Below are 13242 nucleotides of genomic sequence, written 5' to 3'. Positions count from 1 at the left end.
TCGCAGCCCCGGCCACCCGGGTGCTCCCTGGGAGCCTCCGAGGCCCCACCCCCTTGCAGCGGCCCTGCCCCTTCGATACCATCACCGGACTCAGAGCGACCCTCAGGGGCCGCCCCGTCGCCCAGCGCAGCTTCCCTATTGAAGGCTAGATCACGGCGCTCGCGCCCTGGACATCTGGGACTGGCAACTTTATTCTGAGGAAATTCGTTTTCCTGCTCTGTTCTGCTTTTCTTTCTTCATCCCACATTCCGTGCGCGCCCCAAGGAGAAACCAATCTCACTACTTGGGTGCAGTTCCCTTCAGTGTCCTTGGATTTGAATTTTCACTCGGGGGCCACAGACACATTATTATTATTATTATTATTATTATTATTATATTTTTAAAAATTCTTAAAATGTAGGCAGATTTTTGTTCATTTTATTTATTTAGTTTAAATTATATTGATCAGATTTTCATATTTTTTAAAGATATGTTTTTCAGAGAGGAAGGGAGAAAGGAAGAGGGAGAGAGATAGAAACATCAATGATGAGAATCATGGATCCCTGCCTCCTGCACACCCCACTCTGGGGATGGAGCCCGCAACCTGGGCATGGGCCCTGACCAGGAATCGAACCATGACCTCCTGGTTCATAGGTCCATGCTCAACTACTGAGCCATGCCAGCTGGGCCACAGACACATTTTAAACATGAGTGAAACTTGACTGTCTGGGTGGGGATCATCTCAGGGCAGGCGGCTACAGCCCTGGGTTGGGGTCTCTTGAAGGCCTGTGATTCCATGCTCTGAGATCCTTCCTTATAGCCAGGACACCCTGTGGGTAGCTGAGGGCGGGATGGGAGGGGCTACTCACATGGGTGGGGTCAGAGGGAGGTGGCCCAAGATTAAGTGGGGATGGAGCCAGTTAGGTGAGAAGTTCCTGGCAAGGAGAATAGCTCAGGCCTGGGGCTGAGCAGCAGTAAGGAGCCTGGGGCTGGGAAGGTTCTGAGCAGCCTGGAGGCTGTGCTGGGTTCGGGGGAGGTATAAAGGGGAGAGGGACCTCGGAGGGGGCTGCAAGGTGGGAATTAGGTCTCTGCTACTACCTTCAAACAGGCTCTCACCCATGTAGTACTATGGCTGCTGGAAATGAGAGTGCGTAGTGCCCACCTAATTCCTTCCGGGGTTGGGGGGGTGGGGGAAGATTGAAACCCTCATCGCTTTTCCATGCAGCCCGTTGGCCTTTGCCAGCTGGGTCCCATCTTTAAGCCTGGGTAACATGATCTTCTGGCCTTCCCCAGAGGCCCTTTGACCATGGGGTGAAGTTCAGGTTCCCCTGGGCTGACTTGAAACTCCAGCTTGGTTTCTTGACCTTCCCAACTCTGGCAGTGCTCAAAGCATACAGGCCTCTTTCCTGTATTCAAGATGGACCCTCTTGTACTTCCTCATCCCTTAAAGAACTTCCCACTGTCTCTCCCTCCAGGCAGCCCTCCCTGCCAACTGCAGGGCCAGGGGTGTCTAGTCCAGCTCTGTCTAGGGGCCTGGCCTTGCACCCTGGGTCTGGGAGGTACCTGCACACACACACAGCAATTGAGTGACCTCATCTTCCAACTCTCCCCATGCATGAGGGTAAAGTCCATGGGCTGGGTCTGGACAGCTTCCCAGTCACTGAGAATTTAATGGAGGGGTGACCTTGACCTGCCTGGGGGGGGGGGGGGGCCTGGAGACCGCTGGCTTCCCATAGCTACTCATCTGTACGTAGGACTTTGGCAAGGGTCACCTCTTTGCCCTGCCTGGGCACAGCACCCATGGAAGGGGGACGGTGGTATACGGCACCCAATCTATTCTGCTGTTGAGACCCTCCCAGCCCCTGAAGCCCCCGCTGAGACCTGGCCCAGGTCACCTGCCCAGCCGAGCTGTTTCTCCTGGCAGCATCGATCAGTGTATTGTTAGTTCACTGTCACAGCCCCCGTTCTGATTCACAGTTGGTGCTCAGTGTTTGCTGAATGCAGGCTGGCCCAGGAGCCTCATTCTAGCTTGAATTGAGCCCATGAGCCCACAGGGATTGAGCATGACCCACTGGGTGCATGTGTGGCACAGGTGGGTGAGTTGTGGACCCTTCAAATTTCCAGGCTGATACTTAAAGCATGGCTGCAGCTGAAGATCCCCGGGTGTTTCTGCACAGATGTGAGGTACTGGATCTAGAGACATGGTAGCTCTCAGCACACATCGGCCAGGCCACCCACAGGCCTCACATCCTCTAGGACAGAGGTGGGGAACGTCTGGCCCAAGGGTCTTACAAGGCCCACAAAATCATTTGGTCTGGCCCTGCCAAGGCATTAAGGGTGAGTTAATTAAATGTCTGACCAAATACAGCAGGCTAATTTTTAAGTTAATTTTTTTAAAAAATATGTTTTTATTGATTTCAGAGAGAGGGAGAGGGAGAGAGATAGAAATATCAATGATAAGAGAGAAACATTGATCAGCTGCCTCCTGAACGTCCCCTACTGGGGATGGCCTACAACCCAGGCACGGACCCTGACCGGGAATCGAACCCTGACCTCTTGGTTTATAGGTTGATGCTCAACCACTGAGCAACACCAGCTGGGCTAAGTTGGTAATTTTGAATGATGTTATAAATACCCAAATGGCCCTTGGCAGAAAAAAGGTTCCCCAACCCCTGCTCTAGGAGGTGTGAGACATTTTAGCACACAGCTGTCCCACAGAGGCATGAGCCCCAGGGACACGTGTACACCACACAGGTGGGACCCAGTGCAGCTGTGGCAGCATGGGCTGCAGCCATCACTGGCAGGGAATATCATCTGACAGGGAGGTGGGTAGCATAGGTGTGCCCTGGGGAAGGCTAGGCCCTGCCTGGAGATCCCTCCCCAATTCCCTTCCATAGCACAGTGCTAGGCTAGGAGGGCCTGCCCAAGTGTGGCTCTCCTCTCTACTCCAACCCAGGCTGATGAGGGATGGAGACCCAACAAGCAAAGGTCCAGGTGGTGCTTTTGGATTCCTCAGGTGCTGGGGAGCTTTCACACAGCATCTCATTCTCACCTGCCCTGCCCAGCCCAGCTGCTGAAGAACAGGAGGGGTCTCTGGTGATGGCACAACCAGGCTCCCACAGTGGGCAAGCATTGGGACTTTAATACATAGCATGACACTTGAGACAACGGAAAGGGCGGGCAGAAATGCAGTCCAAAACATTCTACAGTCCACGAATGCTTGGTTGGTTGTCTGGAAAGTATGTTTCTGTGTTTCTCCAGAATACTCAGTAGTAAGGCCGCCTGGGGTTGTTCTGTGGGAGGCAGTACGATAAAAAGGGAGTGCGTTAATGCTAAGACAGATGGCAGCCCCTCCCACCCAGAACCTTTCAGGGGCAGCTGAGCTCACTCCTTGAGATGGCTGGCTTTGGAGAGGAAGAAGGGGCTCAAATGCAGGTGGAGTGGTGGTGGGGGTTGTTGGTGAGACCGGGACTAAGGGAGGAGGGACCCTCTGTTACCGGCACTACCACCCCACTACTGAGGACAGTGAGGAACCAGTGGCCACACCAGAGGAATGTGGGGGATGGGGATGCACGCACCAGAGGGTTGGGCCGGAAGCGATAAGCCAGCATCATCCTCTTGCGGAAGGCCTCGTACTCGTCATCCTCCTTAGAAAGCTCTGCTGGCCGGTCAATGCCAAAGCCAGCGCCATCCACTGTAGTTGTGCCCCTGTGGGGGATGAGGGAGGGTGCAGAATGTGGGCAGAAAAGCAGGCTGGTGTCAGCAGGAGAGCAGATGCCCAGCCTGAGCTGGGACAGGAAGGCTTAGCCCACCAGCCTGCCTAGGAGCAGCAGCAGCAGCTCAAAGTGGGGCTGTGGGGGCCACGCAAGCTGTGCTGGGCTGGAGAAGAGCTAAGTGGGACACACAGGAGGGAAGAGCCTGAGCTGGGCTAGCCACCATAGTTCACAGCTAGGCCTGACTCTGGCCCAGGGGCAGGACTAGACCCAGACCCTGGGACTAGTTTGGGATACTCCCTCACCCGCATCCTGTATCAAGGGTCACACTCACTTGTTAACTGGGTTCTTGATGCCCTGGCCCTCTGAGCCTAGACCGTCACCCTCCTTCCAGCCCATCTTCATCAGCATCTGGTAGCCAATATTCTCCACCGTCAGCTTGAATTCCTTGTACTCCGAGTAGTCAGGCTCACGGCCTTCCTGCATGACCAAGCAGCTGTCAACCCCTAGGGCCAAAACACGCCCCCTACAGCCTCACTGGCCACTAGCTGGGACCATCAGCTCATCTGTCCCCCACTTCAGACTAAGTTCCTCCTCCTCAGGGTTCCCATGGTCACACTTCGTGCTCTCTGGCAACCAAGTCAAAGAAGGCAAGGTGACAGTCACACAGGCCTCCTCTACCATGGGCAAGATTAATGATTCACTTACAAAGAAAAGCTCAGCTTCTGAGGGCGATTTGTTACACAAAGTGTGAAAAAGCAGCCACGGTCAACGAGGTGGAGAGGCTGGTGCCAGTCAGCTGTCTCTCTATGTGCAAAGGAAGAATGTTGAGCTTTCCTTCTGAGGAGCCCAGTCCATGGGGGCTTGTGCCTCCCATTGCATTAATTGGCTTCACTGGAAGCAGGATTTCCCAAAGCCCCAGGAAATGTTTCTAAAGTGGCAGCTGAGCTATTTGTGAATTCCCCAAATGGACATCTGCCAGGAACAGATGCCTTCTGTGGAAGAGGGCCTGGTTCCTCCTGTGTGTGAAGAGGCCGCCTGCTGGACAGGCCCACACCCGGGCTGATGGCTGGGGACTCCCCATTCACCTTTAAGGCTTTGAAGGTCTCCATGAACTTCTCCAGCTCATCTGGTGGCAGAAAATCTCCGATGAAGTGCTTCCCCCGACCCATCTTCGTCAGCTGCTCAGCCCACTCTGTCCGGAGAGATAGAAAAGGTAAAAGAAGGAAGAGGTGAGCGGCCACGAGAGAGGGAGGCAGCTGGGGGGAGACCCTGACCTGAACCCTGCTCCCTCAGGACAGCCCTGCACCACTCCTTTTACTACTGAGAAGACGGAGGCACAGAAAAGCCAAGTCTTGTGCGCAAGGTCTCACAGGCCAACAGGTGAGTGGGGCTTCCAGCCACCCCCACTGGAAACCTCAGCATACCCCGAGTCTTGTCCATCTCCATGCGCCGCAGCTGGTGCTCCCAGGTGCCCAGCTCGCTGTCCACCTCCTCGTCACTGTCGTAGCCATGCTGGTGCTGCTGCAGTGCCTTCTCCCACAACAGCTGCATGTCCTGCATCGCTCGCTTGTGCTGCATGATCATGTCATACATCTGCTGCATCTGTGGGAAGCACACACTGTGACAGGGCCTGCACCACAGAACCCAATCTCCCCATGTCCCTGTGGTGAGAGAGAGGCCCCTCTCTGTCTGCTCAGAACCGGGCATCATCACCATGGACTAAATGAGGGCAACTTGGGCTCCTTATCCCTAGGAATGTTAAGGGTGATGTGACAGAGCCCTGGCCTAGAGGAGGTGGCCAGGGTGAGGCGTCCCCAAGAACTGATAGGCCAGTGCCTCTAGTTGCCCAAGGAAGCAGCAAAGAGGCCAAGCTGACCCTTACCCCAACACTGCCCACTACCAGCTGAGTGGCCCTCATACCACTCAGGGCGCCCAGTGCTAGCCAGGCATGTCCTGGACTGGATACTGGAGGGAACTGGCTGGAAAATTTAAGACTACTGAGTGGGAACAGCCCACAGGCACTATGTGGAATAGTTATTGAGCACCAGCTGAGCGGGATGACAGGCCAGCATGAGGCGGCCTCAGCTCTGGGCCCAGCTATACGCGGGGGTTGGCATGGTATTGGTGGGGAACCAGCCTGCCCAGGAGCCTCTCTGCTGACTGTGTGATCACTGCACCATAGGTGAGGGGGGGCAATCTGCCACCAGCAGCTGTGGAGCCTGCTCCACCCTCTGGCCTTACCTCCTGTTGCTCCTTCAGCTGCTTCTTTTGGGCGTCTGACAGTTCCGTGACGCCTACTAGACCCACGGGCTTCCCCTTCTCGTAGCCTAGCCCCTTGAGGTCCTGAACTGGAAACAAGACACAGGTCAGTCAGTGATGGACACATGGGCCTGGCCCTGCTATTGTGTGTGCGATGCAGAATCCACTCACTGACAACACCCGAGGCACTTGGGGCGCGCACAGCAGAGCCCTCGTATCAGCTGTTAGTCTCTCGTGTCACATGAGGGCCACAGGAGTCACACCTTGCACTGTCATGTGCACCCGATTTCATTCCCACATGCCCTCTCCAGGGAGCCCCTACATCCCCATGTTGTAAACACCAACACCAGAACTCAGACGTCAGGGGCCTCAAACAAGGTCATATGGCTAATGGGTGACATGGTGGGGACTTTGCAGAGCCAGACACACTAGAGCAGAGACGAGAGTGCACATGCATGTGTGCACACGCACAAACACTGGCTTGTGGAAGTCTATCCTGTGGAGGACAGACACCTAGTATAGACATACACAGGTTTGGAGTCTGGTGTAAGACTCAGCTGTGTGGCTCTGTTTAGCTCCGCTGGAGAGGCAGCCAGTTGTCCTCACAGCATTTAATTTGGCATCAGCTTCGGAGCTTGGCTGGAGCTCCAGCAGCACTGATTCACGTGAAGATGCTGTGATGGCCCGTCTGGGTGTTAGTTTCTGGGGAAGAAGCCAGGCAGATGGGTGGAGAGGATCCTCTGGGAAAGTGAAGAGAGCTGGGTGCTCCAGCTCCCCATGGCTGGGGCTTTGCCAGCAAGAACCAAATGCAGATGCTCTGTGACCCCAGGACTGTACCTCAATCCCTCCTTGAAGAAGGTCTGTGGGGGCTTTGAACTATATGAGAGCCCTATGCAGAAGGCTTCTATGACAAGAATGAATGTTAAGTACTTTAAAGTTTAAGGGAGACAATAGGATCTATCTATATGTCATCTACAAGAAACTCACTTTAGATAAAAAGATACAAACAGGTTGAAAGTAAAAGGATGGGAAACAAAAATTCCAAGTAAATAGTACTGAGAGAGCTGGGAAGGATATACTAGTCTCAGACAAAATATACTTAAAGTCAAATAAGATTACAATATATAGACTCATGGTGAAAGACTGAAAGCTTTTCCCTTAAGATAAGGAGCAGTGCAAGTATCCCCACTTTTGCCACTTGCATTCAACATAGCACTGCAGGTCCTAGCCAAAGCAATTAGGAAAGAAGAAGAAAGATGAGGCATTGAAATTAGAAAGGAAGAGGTAAAATGGTCACTATCTGCAGATGACATAATCTTATATCCCTAATGAATCTACAAAAGGATTATTAAAGCTGAAAAATGAATTTAGCAAAGTTGAAAGATAATACACAAAAATCAATTGTATTTCTATACACTAAGAACACATAATCCAAAAATTAAATTTAAAAAGTTTTCACTTATAATAGCATCAAAAAGAATAAACCACTTAGGAACACATTTAAACAAGGAGATGCAAGAACTATAAAACAAAAACTACATGTTAGAATGAATGAATGAAGACCTAAGTAAATGAGAGACATCCTATGTATTCACAGATTGGAAGTCTTAAATACTGTTAACATGTCAGTGCTACCCAAAGTGACCTACAGATTCAAATGCAATCCCTATCAAAATCCCAACAGTTTTTTTGCAGATATAGAAAAGCCTATCTGAAAACCCATATGAAAATTCAAGAGACTCCAGGGAATGGCCAAAGCTTGAAAAAGAAGAACAAAATTGGAAAACTAACACTCCTGATTTCAAAACTTACCACAAAGGTACAGTAATCAAAACAGTGAGGTACTGGTGTAAAGAGAGACAGACAAACCAGTGTAATAGAACAGGGCCCAGAAAAAACCTTTACATCCATGGTCAACTCATTTTTGACAAGTGTGTCAAGACCATTTAATGGGGGAAGAACAGTGTCTTTAACAAATGGTGTTAGGACAACTAGATATCCACATGGAAAAGGATAAAGTTGGACCCTTACCCTATATCAGATATAAAACTTAATTTAAGCCTGCCTGGCATGGCTCAGTGGTTGAGCGCCAACTTATGAACCAGGAGGTCACAGTTCAATTCCTGGGCAGATTCCACCTGGGTTGTGGGCTTGATCCCCATTAGGGGGCATGCAGGAGGCAGCCAATCAAGGATTCTCTCTCATCATTGATGTTTTTATCTCTGTCTCCCTCTCCTTTCCTCTCTTAAATCAATAAAAAATGTATTTAAAAAATTAATTTAAAATGGATCAATGGATCAAATACCTACGTTTAAGCCCTGGCTGGTGGTTCAGTGGATAGAGCATCAGCTTGTGCACCCAAGGGTCTTGGGTTCGTTCACAGTCAAGGGCATGTACCTGGGTTGCAGGTTTGATCCCCAGCCCCAGTTGGGGCGCATATAGGAGGCAACCAATAGATGTTTCTCTCGCCCCCTCCCTCCCTCCTTTCCACTTTCTCTAAAGATCAATGAAAAAACTATCATCGGGTAAGGAATAACAAACACCTAAATTTAAGGCTTAAAACTATACACCTCCCTTCTCCAGCCCAGACAGCACCTGGACCATGGACCCCAGGGAATGCTCCTGCTTGTCTTAAGGAACATGCATCTGTGGAGACAACTGCAAATGCACATCTTGCAACTGTAAAACATGTCGAAAAAGCTGCTGCTCCTGCTGCTCCCGGGCTGTGCCAAGTGTGCCCGGGCTGCATCTGCAAAGGAGGCTCAAGCAAGTGCAGCTGCTGCCACTGAAATGCACCAGTCGTGCTGGGAGTGAGGCCTGGGAAGCGTCTGTACAGTGCGTTAGTTGAGAAGTTGAGATGATTGTGCTTGTCATATATTTGCCCCAATGAGGTGTTGGTGACATTCATGTAAAGTGTTGGAGCAATAAAGTTTTCACTCATGGGAAAAAAAAGACCTAAAACTATAAAACTCTTAAGAAAATACAGGGTCACCGTGGCCGGTTTGGCTCAGTGGATAGAGCGTAGGCCTGCAGACTGAAAGGTCCCGGGTTCGATTCCGGTCAAGGGCATGTACCTTGGTTGTGGGCACATCCCCAGTGGGGAGTGTGCAGGAAGTGGCTGATCGATGTTTCTCTCTCATCGATGTTTCTAACTCTCTATCTCTCTCCCTTCATCTCTGTGAAAAATCAATAAAATATATTAAAAAAAAAAAGAAAATACAGAGTCAAATTTTCATGACCTTGGATTTGGCTATGGTTTCTTAAATATGACACCAAAATCATAGGCCACAAACAAAAAATTAAATTGAACTTCATTAACATTTAAAACTTTTGTGAATCAAAAGACACTCTTAAAAGGGTAAAAAGACAATCCAAAGAATGAGAGAAAATATTTGCAAATAATATATGTAACAGGAGTTAATATCCAGAATACACAAAGAACTCCTACAATTCAATGACAAAACCACAAACAACCCAATTAAAAAATGGGAAAAGAACTAAAATAGACATTCCTCCAAATAAGCTATACAAATGGCCAACGAGCACATGGAAAGATGCTCAACACTATTAGTCACTAGAAAAATGCAAAAACTACAATGTGATCCCAGTTTATGCTGGCATGACTATAAGGCGAGGATGTGGAGAAATCGAAACTCTTGTGCATTGCTGGAGGGATGTAAAATGATGCACCTGCCATAGAGAACAGTTTGGTGGTTCCTTAAAAAGTTAAATGTACACCATAACCAGTTTGGCTCAGTGGATAGAGCGGCGTCGGCCTGCAGACTGAAGGGTCCCAGGTTTAATTCTGGTCAAGGGCATGTACCTTGGTTGCGGGCACATCCCCAGTGGGAGGTGTGCAAGAGGCAGCTGATTGATGTTTCTCCCTCATCGATGTTTCTAACTCTCTATCCATCTCCCTTCCTCTCTGTAAAAAATCAATAAAATATATTAAAAAAATAAAAGTGAAATGTAGAATCACCATATGACCCAGCAATTCTACTCTTAGGTATACACACAGGAGAACTGAGATAAGGGATCCAAATAGTACTTGTATATGTGTGTTCACAGCAGTACTAGTCACAACTGCCAAACGGTGGTAACCACTCGTGTCTATTGGCAGATAAAGGATGAACAAAAGTGTAGTCCATCCACACACTGAAATACTATTCAGCCACAGAAGGGAAGGAAGTCCTGACACCTGCTACATACAACACAGATAAACCCTGACAATGCGATGCCAGACTTTTTGAAAAAGCCCACCTGACAGGGGTGAGGGGGTGGCATCCACGTCTCTCTGCACCAGCTCGGTGGGTGGGAGTTCCACCTTTTCCTCCTCAGGCCCCCATCGGCTCTTTCGCTTCCTCTTCACAGTGGCTGTAGTGGCTGGCTTTCCATGGGCAGCTGGAGCTGGGTTGACACCAGGTGAGGGGGCAGATGAAGTAGGGCAAGCAGCAGTGAGGGGTACAGATCCCGACAGGATCTCAGGAGGCGGTCTGCGCTGAGGGCAGAGCTCCGGCACCATTTGGGTGCCTGTCGGGCCTGCCCTTGCTTTTCGGAACTCCTCCAGTTTCTGGCGGTAGTATTTGTAACCCTGGCTGCTGGGTTCGTACAGAAAGCTGCAAAGAAGAGTGGAGGGGCACACTGTCAGTTGGGGCAGGAGTAGCATGGGTCTTGTGCAAGCCCCCCAGGTCAGCCAGGGTCACTTCAGAGTCTCCACTATGGCCTCCTGTACTGCCAGGCCTCAGTGGCTGCTGGCTCTAGTGACCCAACACTGAAAAATAACATGGCCTGCCACGGCCTGTCACGATGCTGAGGGCCACACTAACCCCACCCCGACTTTATCGGGTGTCTGTCACACTTATTGATCCACTACTTCCAAGGAAAATGGTGGGCTCCCTCAGACCTGCCCCAGGTTCTGAGAAGCTCTTCCCCTGCTGTCCTAGAGGAGCACTAAAATCCTGAGGTGCAAGAGACATCTGGTGTCAGAAAGGACAAGATTTGCCCTAAACTGCACAGCTCAAACACTTGTATTTTTCTGATGCACTTGTGAGAGGTGCCAACAGCAAACACAGCCAAAACAAAGACAATTAACATAGGAACAAATGGGGACCTGGACTCCAACCCAAGGGCAAAAGTCCCTGCCTTGCTGGAAGCCACAAGTCCCTCAGTACCCTAAGGGGTAGTGCCCCCACCCCAAGGTAGGAACAGGTGGCACTGAGTTCAGAGCTGGTAAAACCTGCAGCTCCCTCTGCACCTGCCTGTTATCTCTTAGACCAGTGGTTGGCAAACTGATTAGTCAACAAAGTCAAATATCAACAGTGCTTCTTCAAAATAGACTCGCCCAGGCTGAAAACCGACTTCTGCAGATGGGCCACAAAGTTTCAATCGCACTGTACGTGCGCACCCGCACTTGATATTTTGGCCACACTCAAGGGGCCAAAGAGCCGCATGTGGCTCGTGAGCCACAGTTTGCTGACCACGGTCTTAGACTATGCATGTCCTGAGCCCTAATCCCACCTCTGGGGTCCACACCAGAAGGAAGAATCATAGCCCATATCCATGTAACAAGATCTGTGTATATCACAGGTCACATGGCCCTCAACAAGAGGGGCTAGACCTGCACTCACAAACCTGAAGGATTACAAAAGCAACATGCAAGCTCAAGGATGCTGTAAAATTTCTTTTGTATAAAAGACAACAGGAAAAAACCCTGTAGACTGTTTCTATGTGTCTAAATAGAGCCAGGAGAGAGGTGGAAGGACCCCCTAGACCAGCCGTGGGCAAACTAAGGCCAGCGGGCCGGATCCGGCCCATTTGAAATGAATAAAACTAAAAAAAAAAAAAGGCCTGTACCCTTTTATGTAATGATGTTTACTTTGAATTTATATTAGTTCACACAAACACTCCATCCATGCTTTTGTTCCGGCCCTCCGGTCCAGTTTAAGAACCCATTGTGGCCCTCGAGTCAAAAAGTTTTACCCACCCCTGCCCTAGACAAACTAATATTGGTACCTAGGGTGGGACGGAAGGACAAGGAAATGGCAGCATCTCCTTTGCACTCCTGGGTCATGATACAAGCATGCACACACCCTTTAGAAAACCCAGTAAGTGACCTTTGTAAAAATTACAGAGGAAACAAAGATCAATAAAACTGTTAAGCCTCTAGCCATGCTAAGAAAAAAGAGAAAACAAATTACTAATCACAAAAATGAAATAGGGGACATCACTACAAATCCTACAAACATTAACCCTTTGCGGTCGTATTAAATTTGGACATAGGTGTCGTACTGGTCGCAATTAATTTCCATTGAAAGAGCAGTGATACATAACATGCAAGATTATGAAGGATAAACAAGATTTATTAAATCTTTTTTGGAACTACGTCACTACTAGTAGAATCACTACAAACGTTATCACTTTCTACATCAGAGTCAGTATTCAAGGTGCCAAAATAAAACTCTTTATCGTTACTTTCAGATTCTCAGTACACTTCTTTTGGTAACTTTCTGGCATTTTGGAGTATTATTTTGAAATATCTTAACAAGTGAGAATGCCTAATTACAGTTAAATGTAATTTGTAAAGCTTTATTTGAAATTCTGCGAAGTATCTCCGAAGCTTGTCGATTTCTTCACTCTCAAAAGGCAACTGACTCGCCACGGTGTTTTGCATGGCGAGTGTGGAACGACCACGTTTGTTTATATTGAGTTTCGATATCTCCGATTTGTCGGGGCAATGTTTTGGTTCGTGACAAGGTCGCTTAGACACTTAAGAGCTTTCAGAGAAATTATGAACTGATACATGAATGAATAGATATAGATTTGTACGGTTCCTTACTGTGGTGGCTGAGAGCAGACATACGACCAGAACGGTAAAAAAGCTTTGGTGGCTGAGAGTAGACAAACGACCGCAAAGGGTTAAAAGGATAATAAAGAATTACTATGAACAACTCTATGCCCAAAAATTTGATAACACACACGAAATTAACTAATTATTTGAAAGACACAATCTGCCAAAACTCATACAGGAAGAAACAGACAACTCAAAGAGGCCTATTTTTATTTTAAAAAGTTGAATCATCCCAGCTGGTGTGGTTCAGTGGTTGAGCATCAACGCATGAACCAGGAGATCACGGTTTGATTCCCAGTCAGGGCACATGCCTGAGTTGTGGGCTTGATCCCCAGTGGGGGGTGTGCAGGAGGCAGCTGATCAATGATTCTCTCTCATCATTGATGTTTCTATCTCTTTCTTCCTCTCTGAAATAAATTTAAAAATTTTTTTAAAAAGTTG

General features: G+C 49.1%; 1 protein-coding gene and 1 pseudogene across 1 annotated transcript in view; one reads left to right on the top strand and one right to left on the bottom strand.

Moving 5' to 3' along the window:
- Nucleotides 1–3076: 3076 nt before the first annotated feature.
- The window catches only part of SUGP1 (SURP and G-patch domain containing 1), a 30393-nt gene continuing 20227 nt past the window's right edge, over nt 3077–13242 (bottom strand). Inside the window, exons 8-14 of the mRNA XM_006778324.2 lie at nt 10215–10570; nt 5937–6043; nt 5120–5297; nt 4781–4887; nt 4027–4172; nt 3558–3687; nt 3077–3272 (exon numbers count right to left, since the gene is read on the bottom strand). Of these exons, the coding sequence (XP_006778387.1) occupies nt 3246–3272; nt 3558–3687; nt 4027–4172; nt 4781–4887; nt 5120–5297; nt 5937–6043; nt 10215–10570 (1051 nt within the window). The 3' untranslated portion in view covers nt 3077–3245. The remainder of the gene's footprint in view (nt 3273–3557; nt 3688–4026; nt 4173–4780; nt 4888–5119; nt 5298–5936; nt 6044–10214; nt 10571–13242) is intronic.
- On the top strand, nt 8407–8898 carry LOC102763378 (annotated as a pseudogene).

Source organism: Myotis davidii, unplaced genomic scaffold, assembly GCF_000327345.1.
Source record: "Myotis davidii unplaced genomic scaffold, ASM32734v1 scaffold448, whole genome shotgun sequence".
Classification (NCBI taxonomy): domain Eukaryota; kingdom Metazoa; phylum Chordata; class Mammalia; order Chiroptera; family Vespertilionidae; genus Myotis; species Myotis davidii.
This window is presented reverse-complemented; position numbering and strand designations above follow the sequence as displayed.